Below are 19619 nucleotides of genomic sequence, written 5' to 3'. Positions count from 1 at the left end.
GTCAGAGCAATGCTCTATACTTGGCCACTGGCTCTCTGCATTCCCTACATTCATCTGAGCAAAAGAGAGGGAGAGAGAATGAATTGGGAGTGTATTGCAATTTGAAGAAAACACAGAAAGCCATATAATAATAATACAATCAAAAAGACACTCAGGAATTCATTATTTTCTATCCACACATTGCCATTTATATCACCTGTGTCATATGTCATAAGACACCCTTATATCACCTGTAACTAATCTGGTACATCTGCTCTATCTAACCTGCATCTCTCTTGTCTCCTCTGAGGGATCAAGGCATCTGCCACAAGAAGAATGAAAGTGATGACAGACTCTGCAGGAGTATCTTTAGTGAGACAAGGCACTGCTGAGCTGTCAACAGTATAACAACTATCTCTGAGATTTTCTGAGAAGTCAGCAATAAAAAAATATTCAGTATGATAATTAGAGAAGGCTAAAAGTTTTACTGAGGTGAGTTTTCAGCACTATTGCATGTTCTTACTCATAGAGACTTCAATGAAAGAGACAGAACTTACTTAAACCATAAGCACTGCAGAAGTAAATAAATACAATATATCTATGAAATTATGAATACTAATTATTACATTTAAGAGGTAAAACATGAACTTTGTTTTCAGAAAATAATTATTTTAGATTTTTTTTAGTGTAAGATTATTAATAGTGTACTTTTTGAATTGATTTCTTTTTAAGCAAAACCCTAACAAAATTTAGTGACGCTTATGCTTAAAAAACAATTAAAATAGTAACCTAAAATTGGTAACATCTAAATTAACTGGTTTTACTCAAATAAAAAAAAATATTATTTTGTATCACTAATTCAACCTAAATACATTAATTTATGCCAAACAAATGGGTTAGATTGGGTAAAATAGGTTACCACTTTTATGTGAAATGAGCTAAAAAAAAAGAATTAACTTCATATAAAATATATTTTCTTGCTATATAAATGAAGTTACAGCAAGTCAGTTTTTTTAAATGTATATGGATATTTTTAATGGAAAACAAAAACAAAAAACAATATGGATTTTAAAAATGATGGGACTATTTCTGCACTTGTTGAGATTTTAGTGTGGATCTTTCTTTTCCCTTCATCTGTGTCATGACATCATCTCCAGGATTACTGGTCTATATCTTTCAGGGGGATTCCAGCATTGCAAGTGTGTGTGTGTGTGTGTGTGTGTGTGTGTGTGTGTATGAGCATTTGCGCTTGACTAAATGTTTGGAGAGATTATTCTGAAGGAGAGGACAGATCACTCATAAACACAAATATACCTACACACAACATTTTCCATTAACACACAGTATACACTGGGCTTTCTAGCTTGCCGTCGTACTATTTGAGGTATCTGTACCCTCTATCAGCTCTGCTACCAGGATTATGTGTGTGTTTTTAACAGATGTAATGGAGAGCGTGTATGTGCAAAGCAGCGGTTCTCAGCTGGTGGGCTGTGACTAAACATGGCTTATGCTGATTACATTGTGCTTCGTGTGGTGAATTGTTAGTTGCATTTCAGGGGTGATATAAATAAATGTCAAAATGTTTTGATTTTGATTTTTAGGACACTTTTGTTACTCTTATACATTAAACAATTTTGGTTTGGTTGCCATTTGATGTCCATTGTAAAGTCTGGGTTCTGATGCACAACCAGCTGAGAATCACTGATTTAAAGCAGACACCAAAAGTTTGTGAACACAGATAAATGCTTTTTTGAACAAACTATAAAAAATAAAGAAAAATCACCAGCATTATAAATGTCCTGAGTGTGGACTGTATGTACAGTACAGTATCATAATGGCTATTTATTCATTCAGAAAACAGATTATTTGAAGATAATGTATTTAGAGTAAAATGTATTAGCAGTTATTTGGGATACTGGATTTGGATTTTGAGGCTTAAGCTTAGCATTACTCAGCTGAAGTGAGTTATACTTAGTTGCTTTTTTGTAAGCAAGCATCTGAGAAAATGAATATAAAGCTAGTTGACATAAAAAAAAACTATTAGAACTCTGACATGAAACTGCATTTGACTATATATAACAGCATTTTTTTTCTCTTTGAAAAGTAATGAAAACTTTTATTAAGCTAGGATGTATTAAATGTGTGTGTGTGTGTGTGTGTATGAGCAATGAGCATTTGCGCTTGACTAAATGTTTGGAGAGATTATTCTGAAGGAGAGGACAGATCACTCATAAACACACATATACCTACACACAACATTTTCCATTAACACACAGTATACACTGGGCTTTCTAGCTTGCCGTCGTACTATTTGAGGTATCTGTACCCTCTATCAGCTCTGCTACCAGGATTATGTGTGTGTTTTTAACAGATGTAATGGAGAGCGTGTATGTGCAAAGCAGCGGTTCTCAGCTGGTGGGCTGTGACTAAACATGGCTTATGCTGATTACATTGTGCTTCGTGTGGTGAATTGTTAGTTGCATTTCAGGGGTGATATAAATAAATGTCAAAATGTTTTGATTTTGATTTTTAGGACACTTTTGTTACTCTTATACATTAAACAATTTTGGTTTGGTTGCCATTTGATGTCCATTGTAAAGTCTGGGTTCTGATGCACAACCAGCTGAGAATCACTGATTTAAAGCAGACACCAAAAGTTTGTGAACACAGATAAATGCTTTTTTGAACAAACTATAAAAAATAAAGAAAAATCACCAGCATTATAAATGTCCTGAGTGTGGACTGTATGTACAGTACAGTATCATAATGGCTATTTATTCATTCAGAAAACAGATTATTTGAAGATAATGTATTTAGAGTAAAATGTATTAGCAGTTATTTGGGATACTGGATTTGGATTTTGAGGCTTAAGCTTAGCATTACTCAGCTGAAGTGAGTTATACTTAGTTGCTTTTTTGTAAGCAAGCATCTGAGAAAATGAATATAAAGCTAGTTGACATAAAAAAAAACTATTAGAACTCTGACATGAAACTGCATTTGACTATATATAACAGCATTTTTTTTCTCTTTGAAAAGTAATGAAAACTTTTATTAAGCTAGGATGTATTAAATTAATCAAAAGTAGTAAAAATATTAATCATTTTACAAAAGATTTCTATTGAAAATCAATGCTGTTCTTTTGAACTTTCTGTTCATTAAAAAATCCAGAAACAATTATCATGGTTTACACAAAAATATTAAGCAGCATGACTATTATAAGAAATGTTTCTTGAGCACCAAATTAGCATATTCATTTCTGAAGGATAATTTTACACTGAAGAACGGATTAATGGCTGCTGAAAATTCAGCTTTACCTTCACATGAATATTTTAAAATGTATTTAAAAATTATATTAAAGGGGAAATGTTTCCTTTCACTTTGGAGTGTTACAAGCTCTTGGTGCATAAAGAAGATCTGTAAAGTTGCAAAGACTAAAGTCTCAAATCCACAGAGATATTCTTTATAAAAGTTATGTCAACCACGCCCTCCTAAAACGGCTCGTTCTAACACGCCCCCACGTCTACCTCGCTATGTGGGAAGATTTGCATAACGCCGCCCAAATGTTCACGCAAATAAAGAAGGCGTAACTTTTATTCTCGCTGTAGTATTGTTGCTGCCGCCACCATGTCGTGAAGGCACTGTGTGATTCGTTGTGAAAGCGAAACTACTTTGTTTGGCCTTCCAAAAGAGGATGATATCTGCTTCGTCATGCCTGGAGTTGATCCGTGCTGGTTGCTGAGGAAATACATCAACTTCACACTGTGGATCGCCGGATCGGCTTTCACTGTGGATGAAGAGGAGTCCAGCCCGGGGTCGTCACATTTGGTTGTGAATGTGAATGTTGTTCTGAATTTGGTTACTGTTTTCTTTTGAAAGGGTTTACCACTGATGATTCAAGCGCGAGTTTTGAGCAGTGTAGAGTAGGGCTTGTTGTTTGTCATTTCTCCGATCACAAATGCAGACATGTTTTTTTTGTTTATGTGGCGCGGCGCGATGCAACACAACGCGTAAAAAGACCGTATAAGTCATTATAATCCGTAATTATGTCCCCACTGGATGCAACAAATGCCTCATTTATAATGGGTTTTAATGTTTTTGAATCATTGCTCCGTCCGGGACACGGCATCACAGTATGTTAAGGGGCGTAACATTTCCGTCACACACTTGAGGTATTCGGCCAATCACAGCGCACTGGATAGCTGGCCAATCAGAGCACACCTCGCTTTTCAGACCGATGAGCTTTGTAAAAATCGACTCGTTTCAGAAAGACTGGGCACAGAGGAGAAGCAATAATGTACAGTATGTGGAAAATAATGTGTTTTTTGAACTTTAAACCGCATAAACACATTTCATTACACCAAATACACAAAATAATGTTCTTTTTAGCAGCATCATATGACCCCTTTAATATTTCACAATATTACTGATTATACTGTACTTTTTGATCAAATAAATGCAACTTTGGTGAGCATATAACCTCTTTAAAAAGCATTAAACATTTTTAGCAAACTTGACAACATATTTATATACACTTTCCCTAATACATTGATATATATGTTAAACACTAAATCTTAGCTCATGGACATTTTTATGTATAAATTCTAGTAGATACAAAGTGGTGAAATTAAAAACGGGGTATGAAGTACACACACAGAGAGTGGTGCATGTTAAATGAGTAAGATTTGGTGTAAAGGGAGAAGGCAAACATTGTATGAGGGGCTGAGCATGAAATTGGCTGCCCAGGGGCCTGAATTAGATTAGAAACCTGAGCTCACAAACATACGCTCACAGGCCAAAGCAAAGAAGACATGAAAATCAATCAGCCTTACATGGATCAGAGAAAGTTGGAATAAAAACCTGCACCTTAGAAAAGCTTCGTGCTGATCACTAACAGATTGCTACACTCCACCGTTTCAGTAAAGAAGGCTGGTTTGTGACGCGCGCACACACACACACACACACGATCATTTCATCATGTGCTTTCCATTTTTTCCCTGCATGCCTCAGCTCTCAGGACCATGCGAGAACCATTTGCTCCTCAACGGCTGCCTGTTTCACACTACAGTCAAAAGAGAGAGAAAAGCAGCACACTCTCTCTCTCTCTGACTCACATAGGCTACTACCATTCCAAACTCTGGGTTTAGGATAGTGTTTGTGGAAAAAGAGTCTTAAGATCTGGTAGAAATATGAAGGACAATTACAGACATATGGATTACATATTTGAATAACAATGAATTATTGCAGTTGCTTTTATGCAAAAACCTGCTTAAAGGGACAGTTCATCCAAAAAAGAAAACTGTCTTCATTTACACTCCCTCATCTTGTTTCATACCTATAACTTTCATTCTGTTGAACACACAAAAAAGACATTATGAAGATTTTTTTGTCCTTTTTGTCCTTACAATCAATGTCAAAAACAACATTAGACTTCACTGGCTTTCATTGTAAGGACAAAACATTTTTTCAAAACAATATTCCGTCTTCCACTTAAGAAAAAAACGTTGTACTGGTTTGAAACAACATGAGCGCGAGTAAATGACAGAATATTTATTTTTAGGTGAACTACTCCTTTAAATCCAAAACATATACCATGAAATTAGTTTTTCTTTCACCTCTGAGCTAAATAACGTTTATAAAGAGAAGAGGAGTATTATTTACAACAACTTTAATTCGAAACAGAGGGACAAACATGAGTATAGAAGACATGAAAGAGAGACTAGTGGCTACAAATATTCTAGATACTATATAGAGTACCAAATTTTGAAACACAAAAAAAATGTAGATTTGCTTAAATACAAATATATAATAATGTTCAAATACAGATTTTTACAAATATTCTGTACAATGTTTTAATTACATTTAACACAACTGCCTGCCATATATTAGATGACAAGCTTTCAAGCTCTCCTCCCCCCATGGCTCTCTTTGCTCTGTCGTTTGTTGAATTCCCAGCTGGTATCTCATTTTCCAAGTTGAGTTTTTATGGCCAGCAGCTTATGAGAAAAAACAGGGGGCAACAGAATGGGGGAGGAAAACATTTCTGCACTTGGTATCAAATTGGCCATGTTTGTTTTGAGGCATTCAAGTGGTTTACATCCCATTTCTCTTTCCACTTGAAAGTCTCTGAAAGTCTGACAGTGTAAAAGTGTAGCTGCTTTCAAAATACTGACGATCGAAGGCACTTTATTATGTTTTTGAATTTCTAAAATCATTATTGCATGATCTCCAGTTTCAAACGGTGGTCTCCCCTTGTCCGCCACTGGTCAAACGCGTGTAGAACTTCTTCCAAGAGTGCAGCGTCTTCCCCGACCAGATCCAGAATCCCGAAGTGATCCCTACAATGAGAGTCATGAGGTACTTGATCATGAAGACGGTGAAGTCGGGGGTCATGAGAGGAGCGGGTTGCATGGGGCACGGGATGGCCAGGCTCTTACAGTTCGTACTGATCCAGCTCTTCTCCCAGTGTTGCCTGAAGGCCTGCTCGTAAAAAAAGCAAGCGATGACGATGGTGGCCGGGACAGTGTAAAGAACCGAAAAGACACCTATGCGGACCATCAAGCGCTCCAGTTTCTCGGTTTTGGTGCCATCGTGCTTCATGATGGTGCGGATGCGAAACAGGGACACGAAGCCGGCCAGCAGGAACGAGGTGCCGATGAAGAGGTAGATGAAGAGAGGGGCCAACACGAAGCCCCTCAAGGGATCCAGATTGTTCAGGCCCACAAAGCAGACGCCACTTAACACGTCTCCATCGATTTGTCCCATGGCCAGGATGCTAATAGTCTTTACAGCCGGAACGGCCCAGGCGGCCAGGTGAAAGTACTGTGAATTGGCTTCAATAGCCTCATGGCCCCATTTCATACCAGCCGCCAGGAACCAAGTGAGAGACAGGATGACCCACCAAATCGAAGACGCCATACTGAAGAAATACAGCATCATGAACAGAATTGTACACCCTTCTTTCTTCGTACCTTGAACGATGGTTTTATAGCTATCGAGAAAAAAGCTCTCGTTGCACACAACTTTGTTCCCAAGAAAATAACCAGCTATATACGCAATGGAAACCATGGTATAACAGCCGGACAAGAAAATAATAGGACGTTCTGGGTACTTAAAACGTTGCATGTCCACTAAATATGTGGTTACAGTGAATAAGGTAGATGCACAGCAGAGGGAGGACCAGATGAGGATCCAAATCCGGGCAAATTCAATCTCCTGGTCTGTGAAGAACATATAAACCCGTTGTGTTCTGGAGGACTCACATGGAGCACCACAATCCAGCTCGCCCAAGAACTTATAACTGAGGTAGGAAGGCACCTTTAGCACTGACGGGCAGCGGAACGGTTTGTCCAACGAGGAGTACAGCTGAATGCCAGGCGTTCCTGGAACGGGCATGTGGACGGGCGACACAGTAGCCGTGGAGTCGTTCTGGCCCACACAGATGTGTCCGTCTCCCAGCACGGGGAAATGTTCGCATCTCAGCCGCTCTGGCCACTGAAAACCAAACTTGTTCATGAGGGCCTCGCAGCCGTGCTTTGCCCTCTCGCAAATGGAGCGGCACGGTGGGATGGCTTTCTCCAAAACTGTGCACACTGGCGCATACATGGAGCACAGGAAGAATTTGAGTTCAGGAGAGCACTGTACCTTGACCAGCGGGTAAAACTGATGGACCTCCAGCCCCGCATCCTCTTGGTTGTAGTGTCCGACCAGATTTGGCATGATGGTTTGATTATAAGCGATGTCCGTGCATAGGGGGATGGTTATGGGCTGACAGAAGCCGTGGTCGGGAACGGCTATCCCACTGTCTCCGTGATATTGTCCAGACGCCACGAAACAGCACGGCAACACCAGTGCCAAAAACAGACACAAGCTTCCACCCGCCTGCATTGTCCCGGAAAGTTCCGCCTAACTTCCACTGAATAAAACGTGACTCCACAAACTACGCTTTGGGGGACATATCATCTGCTAATCGACAACAAAGAGTCTCGATGAACTCGCGAGCTAGTAGAGACAGCATACTTTGTAGGGAATATCTGTTGCGCGCAGGAGCGACTGCATGACTTTTCCCCCTTTGTCTGTCAGACTGTTTCAAGTTCCCCCTGGGCTGCCTGTTGCTGACTTTGAAGGGTGTATGTCCTCAGGAGGAGGGCATTCGGGGGTCTTGAAACAGATTTCTACTCTAAAGCCCCATCGCTCATATCTGCCATTAGTCATCTGAAAACCTAGAGCATTTTTTAAAAAGTTTTATTCGGGTAAGAAGTTATGGTATCAAAGAATGAGAGAACGTGAATTTGGAAATTCTCTTTTCTGAAAAACGAAACAAAGCAAAACAAAACAAAACACGTATTATAAAAATAGCATCTATCTATCTATCTATCTATCTATCTATCTATCTATCTATCTATCTATCTATCTATCTATCTATCTATCTATCTATCTATCTATCTATCTATGAGATGGATAGTGGTGACATCTTGTGGCTATGTGTTGTTAGTAACATTCACCCTACGTTTTATTTTTTAAATTTCTTTTGCGGTTTTTTTATTGTAATAAATCACATTTTAAAAATGAGTTTAAAATCAAGTAGGTTATTAATACTGATAATAGTAATAACAGTGATATATATTAAGGATAAGAATATATAAACGAATGCATGTAGCGTTTATTTGTAGTATTAAAACAGAAGCGGCAAGAGAGAAATGATTGATTATTGGGAAATTAATTAATTAATTGATTGATTCGACTAAAGGGCTAACATACATGTCATTTAATTTTTTTCTGGAAATTTTCTTTCTGTATTTTTCCGTTACTAAGCCTGACTGCATCTCCGCTCGCGACCATTTGATGGATTCTGATTGGCTAATTGAAGGCGGTTTAGCCAATAGAAACGCGAGGAACAGTTGTCGGCTGGAGACCGCAAACTCTTGGCTTCGCGGGTGCATTGGTGAAGAGACACGGGCGAGGTCGCGAGCTTATCCGATTAATTTAAGTGAAAGACATTGGTCGTCTTTAATTTATTTTCACAGTAAATCAGCTGATTAATTAGAACAATCGTGAACAATATATATTTATAATTTGTATCACAAATAATTTATAGAGAGAGGCCCTCTGCCAGCAAAGTTCATTGTCAATGGAGGTAAGAGCTAATTCTGAGGAAAAACTTATGGCTAGTTCACTTTTTCTGTCTGCTTGTTATGTTAACTCAGGTACCGACCTAATACAGATTACCAGGTGTACACATACCTAATTAAAATATTAATTAGCATAATAAAGAGAGTAAAGGGCAGTGATATCGACTCATGATTAACTGTAAAGGTGAAGCCAGATATGTCGTATCATCCGGCAAAAGAAAATCCCCACAAGGCCTCATTGACTGCATGTAAAACCTGTGTTCTTTGTCCTGTCATTATTGTCCGTTATCATATAGTATAATTTTTACCCTTGTACTTAAAGGTTAATAATGCAGAGAAAAGCAAAATCAGTGTGGATACAAATGGAGCAAGAGCAGTCTTTGATCGATTTCATAATTCAGGGCCAGACTCCTACTTTTCCACAAACAAGCCTCAGGTGAGAAAGTCCTCTTCAAATTATGACTTTACTGCATAAATTAATTTAATAATACAATTATGACTTTAGTGTATAGATTTGCCAAATTAAGTTCCTCGTATGTTTGAATGCATAGTAATTGGCATAGTAACTACTATGTATTATTAGAGAAAATGTTAAATATCTATGGTTTTTCCAAATATAAAAGTTGTCAAGAGTGGTCTGTTGTATGTTGCTAAGATCTGCAAAATTAAATGACTAATTTTATTTGAATTGTAATACATTTTTAAATAGATAATTGAACTGGGCAGCATTTGTAATAACAGACTAACTAAATTGCACAGAGAATTTTAAGGACGTTCTTAGATTTGCTTATGTTCATACCCATAAATATTTTTGAAAATGTATTGTAAATGTATATATTGTATTTACTGTAGATGTACTGGAACAAATGCTGTGTTCTTGCAGAATAGCTTCAAAGGCAGTGGATTCTTGTCATACAACCCATTCTCGGACTGTCCGGTGCAAGACTGTGCACCACTGCCTTACACAGTTTGGCCAACTCCGGGAGAAGACTGTAAATCAGTGAATTGGCCTCAAGTCATACCTAATAACAGGTTTGTTTTATTTTTATAGATATTAATAATACTGTAAAAATTGGATGTTATATATTAACACGCTAATACTGTGAGTCAAAATGGATTTGTTATTAAATACTAAAATATTGTTTATCTTGCATAGAAATCTGGTAGATGCAAGTAATTGTGGGAGTGAGGCTGATCTTTATGGATTAGTGTCCGACATCTTGGAAGAACCAGATTCAATAGAACCATACTCCTCATATGTCTCAGAGAAGTAAGTCCCTTTTGATTTATTTTACAGAAATTAACCTGTAAAGCTAATTATTACTGATTAGTGTAAAAATGGCTAATTTCCAATTCAAATGAATTGAATAGTATTTAATGTTGTAGATATCTCTTATGTAAAATAAATAATAGGCATATGTGAGGTTTGCAATTTTTCTCTTAAAATATATTTATGCAACATCACACTTTACTCAAAAATATCAGATGCTACAGATTCTAATACGGCATCAAAACTAGATACATTAGTCATGGGAAATGCAAATACAATATAACAATATAAATGCAGTAACAAAAGGATTTCAAAACAATTTTACATGACTCAAGACACATTAAATAATGTGCCTTTAAATTACTTTACATTTACTGTGCATCCTGTCTGTATTTGATTTATGAATAATTAACATGTAAAGAGGAATTTTCTCCATAACTGACTGCTAAAAGGGTGCTCCACTATAGTGACTTGTATGTGTCAAATTATATAAATGCCCTTACATTTAAAATAAATAAGCATATGCTAAACATTTAATTAACTGTTTTGTGTTAACATGTTATGACAGCTTTAGTATTTTCACAATTTAATCCAAAAATCCATCATCTTATTTTAAAATTGATGCAAAAAACAACAACAATTTGTGTTGTTTTTAGTAGGCTACCATCTAGTCTGAAAGGTGTGTGGTCTCCAAAGTTAACAAGAGAAGAGAGGATGCATTACTTCAGTAATGAGGTACAGATGCCGCCCATTTCTGGATTCCCATCAAATCAGATTTGTCCTAAACCAGTCAGCAATATTTCTCCTCAGTCTGCAGGTAGAGAATCTCATCAGTGGGCTGAACTTCAGAATTGTAATGGTTTTGATTCTTTTGCACTTCCCTGCAATTTCTCCTCTTGTAATGGAGAGGCTGACACATATTCTCCTCAAGATCTTCCTCGCCCCCCAGGCCTGAACATACCCCCAACTTTAAGCTCTAGCCTCTACCAGACCAGGGCTGGTAAACCTGAGTTTCTTACAACTGAGAAGGATGAAGGATACCGCAGCACCACTAACTGCCTGTCTGATTATATAAACACAGTCAACAACTCTGGCTGCCCTCCACAAACAATGGATGACTCCTATTTCAGTTCATCTCATGAATTTTCATCTGTGAGCAAAGATAAACTGAAAAACACCCAATCGTTCTCTGTGCAGGATGTCAGTAAACTGGCCTTTCTCTTGGCAGAGCAGGATATGAACTATTGCCGAGAATCTACCCAGAATGGGCTTTTTGCACAGAGGAATCTTGAGGAAATCATGGCAGAGCAGAAGAGTCATCCTTTTCAAAGGATGTCGGAGCTTATTACTCAAACACCAGATTTTAAGAGAGAGGTGACACGCAACCATATGGAGCAAAGAAGAGCTAAAGTAGTGGATAAAAAACAAAGTCATTATACTATGCATGAATTTTCAGGGTTTGGGCCACCAAATACTTTTTCTCCTACCATCTTGCCTCCAGCCCTTCACCCAAACAAAGAAGCCAGCCTGATAGGAAGCAGCACCGCCCAAACCAGTGTAAAGCAGTACCAGCCTAACCAGTTAAACCATTACCAAAAACAAGCTACGATTTCGGCAAAGACCAACAGCAACAATGAATCACATGGTTTTGCAAAGCTCACAACCACATCAGGGGCTGTTCCATTGCTTCCTTCTCAGCAGTTGTTCCGGCCTGCAGCGAGAGTCCCAGCTGATTTGAGTCAGGGGAACACAGTAAATCTACATGGTGCGATAGGCCAGGTCAGTCTTGAGAAGTTAAGGAAGGGAGCAGGAAATGTGGACATTTCAGATTTTGACCTCCAGCTAGAGAACAACAGGTTGTCGGCGGGCCTTATGGTCGATGGGTGTTTTTATCAGCGATTTAACACGAAACCCAAACTTCCCGGTTTCCCTAAAGAGACAGACACAAAACCAGGACTCCGTCAGTATCCATATCAGGGGCTGGGCAGTTTGTATGGAGGACAAATGAGACACAATGGAGCGAGTTCAAACTCAGCCAAAGCTACACCATCACAACTTTTCCCATTCCTATACCAGATGGGTGATCCCAGAAAAAGCGCATGCCACCCGATTCAGTCACAGTCCCAGTTGCCCTACTGCTCTGTGCCCCTCATCGACATGAATGAACATCTGCCAGATGGAGATAATTCACCCTTCAGCCCCTATCTACAAGAATGTATTGGGCTAAGCCAAGCATCCAGAGATGGGTTGTTCTCCGAGTTTCTGTCGGACACGACTTTACCTAAGTTTGGCAAGGCATTCGGAAGCCCCAACAGTCAGCTACACTTTTACCTGGAGGAATGTTACGAGCAGTGGAGGATGCTGGAAAAAGAGAGAAAGCAAGTAAGTGTGAGGTTTTTGAGATATAAGGGTATTCTTGTATTCCATGTATGAATTTTCAGGTACGTGCTGCAGTGTTGACATATTTTTGTACGAAAATAAGAAAAATAACCTCAGTGACCAACAAAAGTTTATGATTCTTACACATCATGTTCCTCATGATAATTCTCTCAAATCAACACAACTTTATTTTGAAACCTATATAGAATCAGTAGAAGTAAAAAGCTAAATATAGGCTAGAAACAAAAACTACTTCAATGTCACCGCCAGTAAGCTTCAGACAACTCTTTATTTAAAAAACATTTTCACTGAAACATTGAGTTGGACTAGTTTATAAGAGTGTGATTATAAACACACAGAAAAAAAACTGTAAAAGTAGACTAGTGAGTAGATGAAGTTTCCTATTTGGCATGAAGATGTTTAATGTCCCTGACAACTTCTGTAGGCCCATTTAGCCACTTGTTAGCAATTTCCGTTTTCAAGACAAGTAAAAGCTTGGGGGTAAAAAGCACAAAGGGGTATTACTAATGTATTATTATTATTTACTTTTTTCGTAAAACAAAACTTGAAATATCTCGAGCTTGTGTTAACCACAGACCTTATTTCAGGCATTTAACAAAAAAACAAACAAACAAACAAACAAATTGACCTCAGGATGATGGAACGGGGAGTGCTAATTTGTTTCTGGGTTTTGGCATACAAAAATACATCATCCATGCAGCACTCTATTATAGCCAAAACAGTGATTTCTTTTAAGAAAATAATATATGGAAAAATAAATTACTTACTGAGTTGTCAAACTTGTACAGATTCTGTATTGGTGAATCATGCTATTAAATTTCCATGCAGTTTGCAGGCTGACCTGTTTTCATTTCACAAGCATGATGAGGTAAGAAACTAATGTAATGTGTTCTTTCTGACAGGCAGAAGCTGTTCTTACAAAGACTTACCCAGGAAAACGCGTGTCTGTGGTGACCAGTAGTGTTTTACCCAAAATGCCTCCAAACCCCTCCAGACTGGACCGCCTCATTGTAGACCAGCTGCGCGAACAGGCCAGGGTCAGTCCAGTATTTCTCATACAATTCTTGCCAAGGGTTTTCAAACAGGAGGCCACAAGGGAGTGCTAGTGGGCCTGCCTAAAAATTCAAAAAAATATAGTGTAAAAATGTAAAGAAAATAAATAAATTAAATGATTGACATTATTACGGTTTTATAAAAATCATGAGATCTATGAAATCATGAAAGAATAATCTAAATGAATTTATTTTGTTGGCATCCATAGTGTTATGTTGTCTTCAGGTTTTACATCTAATAGTACTGTAGTGGTGGATAGAAAAAATAAATGGTCAACTTCATAGAAAGTAAATATTTTACACACATATGTATAATTTCTATTTTTGCCAACAAACTGGTTTTGTATTTTATATACAATTAAATTGACAGTGTTTTAAACTATAGATGATATGAATTTTCCATATTATAATGCAGAATTGCTTTGTGTTTGTAGGTGGCAAGTTTGCTAGGCAAGATGGAACAGTTGCGCAGTTTTCCACTTCATGCTAATATCGGCTCAGCATTGGACAGGCATCTTGAGGTCATCTACATCACTCAGGCACGCCGAAAGGACGAACTCATCAGTGCTAACAGCAGACAGAGGCAGCCAGCAGCCTTCTTTAGAGAGGACAGGGGTTAGTGAGTCATACACAATAACAAAAGCAGGAAATACACTTACAAAAATACAAGATCTTATATAAACTAGTGTGAAGCCACAATCGTAAAGCTGCCTTTTCTTATCTTCAACAAATGACCAGTGATAGACCAGAAGTCATTAATTTCCAATGGAGAGTAGTGCGATAGCTGCGTGGAACACCAATCATATGCGAATGTGGAAATTTAGGATCCAATTTGAGCTTCGGATGTGTTAAAATATTTGAACTTCTGCGGCTAGACCGTATGTGACCGCCCGGCCGGATATGATGTATTCTAATTAAAACTGAGCGCGAGGTTAGAATTACCAATATAGTTCCACTTTAAAGTTATTCTGTAAACACTTTTTCTGTAAAATGTCGGTTTAGAATAATTATGGCAGAAATAATTATTTTATGGTAGTAATGGACCAACTACCACTGGTGGTGCCATGTTGATTAATTATATATATAATTAATATTAATTATATATATAATGTATGTATAAAAAAAACAAAAACAAACAAAACAAAAAAATATATATAAATATATATCAGGGTTCCCACGCTTCTTGAAAGTACTTGAATATCAAACACATGGATTCAAGGCCTGGAAAGTACTTGAAAACAAATATAGGTCCTTGAAAGTGCTTGAATTAAATTTGAAATAAATTTTATTTAGTAGAATGGTGCTATTTCAAAAAATTGTCCTATATGCGCTGTCCAAGACAAAACGAAACAGCGCTAATGATTGGGGGTGGAGATGGGGTAGCGTGAGAAAAAACATAGCATGTGAGCTGATGCGCAGCCCTGCGTGAGAAGCAGTGCATTTGCGACTGAAAACTACTGCGTGCGACTATGAAAAAATATTTAGGAGCACCAATGCGACTGACCCGATCAGCATATTTGTGTTTGCGCTCAGGGGCGCTTCAAAGGTTTCTAACTTACTTACAACGTGTTTTTGCAGCGTTGAGTAATGAAACACGACATACTAATATAGTAATATACATACTAATAGTAATATATCAACAGACATCTGTTGATTCCTTGAACACAACGGAAATCAGAATACACTCACTGCTCAAACATTGAAGTTTTGTTCAGTGCTGAGTTCTGCAAACTCACGAATCCTCTCGTTATAACAAACAAAGTGTAGACGGTGTAAATAAGAGATTCATTGTGCAGTGTAGGGAGCTTCGTCGATTATAATGGAACTTTGTGAGATCGCGATGAACTAAGGTGAGTGACCGCTTTTAATGATTATTAAGGGAGTTTGCAAATGTGATATTGATTTAATCAACACTTCAATAAACAAGAAATTGATATTAAGTGACTTACATTGTCTGACTACAACACTATTGCCTGATTTTGCTCTATTTCGTCAAAGAAAATAGTTTCAAACAAAGTCACAGCTGAGCCGCTGTGCATCTCCAAGCAAACACCGTGGTGTTTCATTTATGAATGAACTTGCGTTTTTAAACCAATCTGATTCAATTACCCATTCATAAAGACAGTCACTTGCTTCATTCCTGAATTAATCAGTCATTCGAACAAATCAATTGAATTAATGATTCAGTGATAAACTCAGTGATTTACCTCCACCTACTGGCAGTTTTACTTTCAAATTTAAAGTATCTTTTCTGTTATTTAATTAATTTAATATTTCTATATTCAAAATGTTATATTTAAAACATTACCTCAACATGAATTTATGAATTTAATTGCACTCATGCCACCTCTGAGCATCATTAAATGTCTGAAAATACACCTACAAGCCACTTTTGTGTTCTTCTGTGCCACCTCTGTAGTAAAATAATTGTTTAAATACTGATTTCATTTGATTGGTAACTTAATCTTATTCTGTTTAAATAATAAAAAAATGTAAAAAGCTTATAAATAATTTTTTTTGAATTTGACGTAAAAGATGACATACTTTTAATACAGTTAAAAAAATGCCATTACAAAGGTGTAAAAACAAAATTCCCTGTAAATCACTTTAAGTCAAATAGCATCTCGTAATGGGAAGGCTAATATTGATCAGAATTTTTGATTATTGATTAGAAGGTGCTCCTGACATTTTTGACTGCGCTCCTAATTTTTTTTTAATTTCAAAAGAAAAGAAAGCGTAGATCCCTGTTTAACCACTTTTTATTAATTTAAAAATTGAGAAATTCTTTCAAATTTAAATCTTTTACAAGAATTACAGCAAAAACCAGTTTGATGCAAGAATATATATTTTTATCAATATTTTTGAGAAATTGTATTTGAATATTACCAGTGTGAACTCCATTGACTTGAATGGATTTAATTAAATTCTTTTGAACACGACTGCTCAAAATGGTCTAAATTTATGAAAACTACACATTCAAAACCTCATTACTCTGAAATGTTTAATGTAAATGTTAAGTGTAAGTGAAATGTTAAGAACTGTAAGAGGTCTTTCACGATGCTACATATGCTGGGGTGTGAATTTGATAGGTGCTTGATATAAAATAAATGGTGCTTTAAAAAGTCCTTGAAAGTCTTTGAATCTGGTGTTCATGAAAGAGTGGGAACCCTGTTATAAATTGCAAAAAAAAATATATATATATATATGCAAAAACAATATAACAGTAGACTGATATAATGAAAACATTAAATAATCATTGAAAACATTTCAAATGTACGGTCTATAATCAGTGTTTTGACAGTTTAATTAGTGTCTCCTTCAATCTATTCAAAATCCTCCGCTAATTTTAGGTCCAGTGATACACACATTCAGGTAACAACAGTATTTATGATCAACAGGACGTGTTCCAGTTGTCCTTTTATTATTTTACTTATTTATAAACATGATTCTTTGGCATCAGTACTTGGTTTTTAGTGGTCTCCCTGGATAAGCAATGATAATCGCAAATCTTTCCTAAATCTGTTTTTGTTTTTTGGAAAATTTGAAAGTGAATTTATTTATTTGCAATTTGTTTATCTCAATTCTGAATTCAACTCAGTATTTCATTCTCTGTTTTTCCATGGATGTATGTATGTGGTCAATCTGTCTGATGTAACTCGTTAGAAGATATATTGAGTAGCTGAGAGTAACATCATTCATGGACTGAAATAAATGATGTCAACGACATGCTATTAGAAAATGCTAGACTGATATAGTTCATGACGTGTACTCATATTGCTTTTGTTTCTTTGCTTATGCTTTTGTTCAAGTTTAACAATTAAACTAACAAAACACAAAATCCCAGAACTCACAGAGTGGTGCATAAAACTACCGTTTATTTAATTAATCATTGATTCAAAATACAATGGTAATCAATGCTCTAATTAAACAAAAAAATGCAGATCACAGTCTGTATAAAACGAAACCACTGGTAAAATCATTCAGTAAAACTGCAGTGAATTTAACTGTTCACTTACAATAGTGTTTTAAAAGAACAGTGTTATGATAAACTTGCCAAAACCAGTTGGTTGGCCGAGTTATGAAAACCATTTGTAAACAAGTTCCTCACTCTCATTCAGTTCTGAAAATCCTAAACATTTACCCAGCAAATAATTAATTTTTCCTTAAATACCCACTGATATCAAGCAGTTGAGACTTAACAGAATAAACATAAACTGAAGAGTGTACCTTGCTAGATGATTTCCATTATAAAATCATTTGGATATTTTTCATGTTTGATACCTAAATATGGCCAAGATTTGACATTTAAGTTGCAGTGATGTAAAGAAAACCATCAGAGGTAAGCGAAGCAGTGTTTGGATAGATGAAAACAGTTTCACCAGTCATCAGTGTTTAAGAGTCAGAGCTCTTATTGCATAATAATAGAAGATTCATTGAGAATAATTATAACATCTTCAGCAATCGGCAGTGACACCCAGAGTTTACAAGCAAAGTATAGCTTCTGATGTTCCCTTTAAATCGAACGGAGTCTGTAGGATAAAAAAAGCATCTACCATTTGCCTAACAACATCAAATTTAAAAACTGCACCTTGTGGCTGTGGTAGAAAACCTAGTTATATTAGTCAAGAGTGAACACCTTCATTTACACAACTCAATTTATTGTACCAATTTCAGGATATTTTTGAGTACAAAATGTTAAATATTGTGGCTCTGATAAAAGAATGTCTCAATCACCTGATCTTACAAGTTAACAGACACGATCCCCCGGTTTCACAGACAAGGCTTAAGCCTAGTCCCAGACTAAAACGCATGTCTGGGCTGTTTACTGAAAGAAACTTGCGCAGACATATCTTAAAATATGTCAGTGCCATTGTTTGTCTCAGGATGCACACAAGTAATGTTATTTTCTAAGGCACGTTTATAAAAGATACTTAAATGTCCTAATTGAACTATGGCCTAATTCTGGCTTAACCTAAGCCCTGTCTGTGAAACCAGGCCTAAAGGTTTAAAGATATATTGGTTTGCCTACAGTGCAACCCAATGTAATATATGAGAACAGAAGGCAGTCCACAAGGTATTGGCACAATATGTAGCAGCTTCAAATGAACAGTTGTCAATTGATATATATGTGCACACACACATACCCTTCTCACTTTAGGTTCATCACTGTCCTACAATAAAAAAAATAAAAACACAATTTAGACAGGAACATCCACCAAGGGCAATAAACAAAAAAACTACATATGCCGCCCCTCGCCTTCTCTCCACACTGATTAGCAGTTATGTTTCTCTGTCTTTGGGTTGTCTCTGAGCCCTCTCCATATAATGCTACATGACGAGAAGGCTTCTGTTGGTTTCTGAAAAAGCTTGTGAGCTGAATAAATATAGATATATTTTTATATCTTGAGCTGTGTGTTAAAAATCACTGGAGTGCTACTGAGGAGCAGCCTATGGAAAACATAAAAACACAGGTTCACAGGTAATTTGAAAGTCCCTCAAGGCAATAAGATGGGGATTTATGCTGTTTTTAGACACAAGCATGTTGGTTATCCGCTGGTAAATGTTAGAGAGTGAATTTCACTTTTAACTTTTCTAAACATGTTAAAAAGTGAATCTCATGGAAACATGTCCAGGTCACTTTTAAATATATATATATATACACATTTTTAGTATAATTCTAAAAACGTTGCACCCTCGGGTCATGGTACACACGTCCTTTTGCTGAGAAATTTTTAATAAATGTATACAGTAAATGTAAAATCATGAAAAATAATGCATGTACAAAATATG

At 36.7% G+C, this 19619-nt stretch overlaps 2 protein-coding genes across 2 annotated transcripts; one reads left to right on the top strand and one right to left on the bottom strand.

The window, feature by feature from the left end:
- Nucleotides 1–5797: 5797 nt before the first annotated feature.
- Nucleotides 5798–8051, bottom strand: LOC107564008 (frizzled-2-like). Its single transcript, XM_016248997.1, has one exon. It carries the CDS (start codon nucleotides 7861–7863, stop codon nucleotides 6211–6213), a length of 1653 nt encoding a protein of 550 aa, XP_016104483.1. The 5' UTR covers nucleotides 7864–8051; the 3' UTR covers nucleotides 5798–6210.
- Nucleotides 8052–8982: 931 nt separating this feature from the next.
- Nucleotides 8983–14449, top strand: LOC107564015 (meiosis-specific coiled-coil domain-containing protein MEIOC-like). Its single transcript, XM_016249005.1, has 8 exons — nucleotides 8983–9112; nucleotides 9430–9543; nucleotides 9991–10139; nucleotides 10264–10377; nucleotides 11034–11112; nucleotides 11188–12759; nucleotides 13680–13814; nucleotides 14264–14449. The coding sequence occupies exons 1-8, from the start codon at nucleotides 9107–9109 to the stop codon at nucleotides 14447–14449; spliced, it is 2355 nt and encodes a 784-aa protein (XP_016104491.1). The 5' UTR covers nucleotides 8983–9106.
- The last annotated feature ends 5170 nt before the right edge of the window (nucleotides 14450–19619 follow it).

The sequence above is a fragment of the Sinocyclocheilus grahami genome, unplaced genomic scaffold (genome assembly GCF_001515645.1).
Source record: "Sinocyclocheilus grahami isolate Dianchi unplaced genomic scaffold, SAMN03320097.WGS_v1.1 scaffold901.1, whole genome shotgun sequence".
Classification (NCBI taxonomy): Eukaryota; Metazoa; Chordata; class Actinopteri; order Cypriniformes; family Cyprinidae; genus Sinocyclocheilus; species Sinocyclocheilus grahami.
Note: the sequence above shows the minus strand (reverse complement) of the source record. Positions and strands in the feature narration are given on the sequence as shown.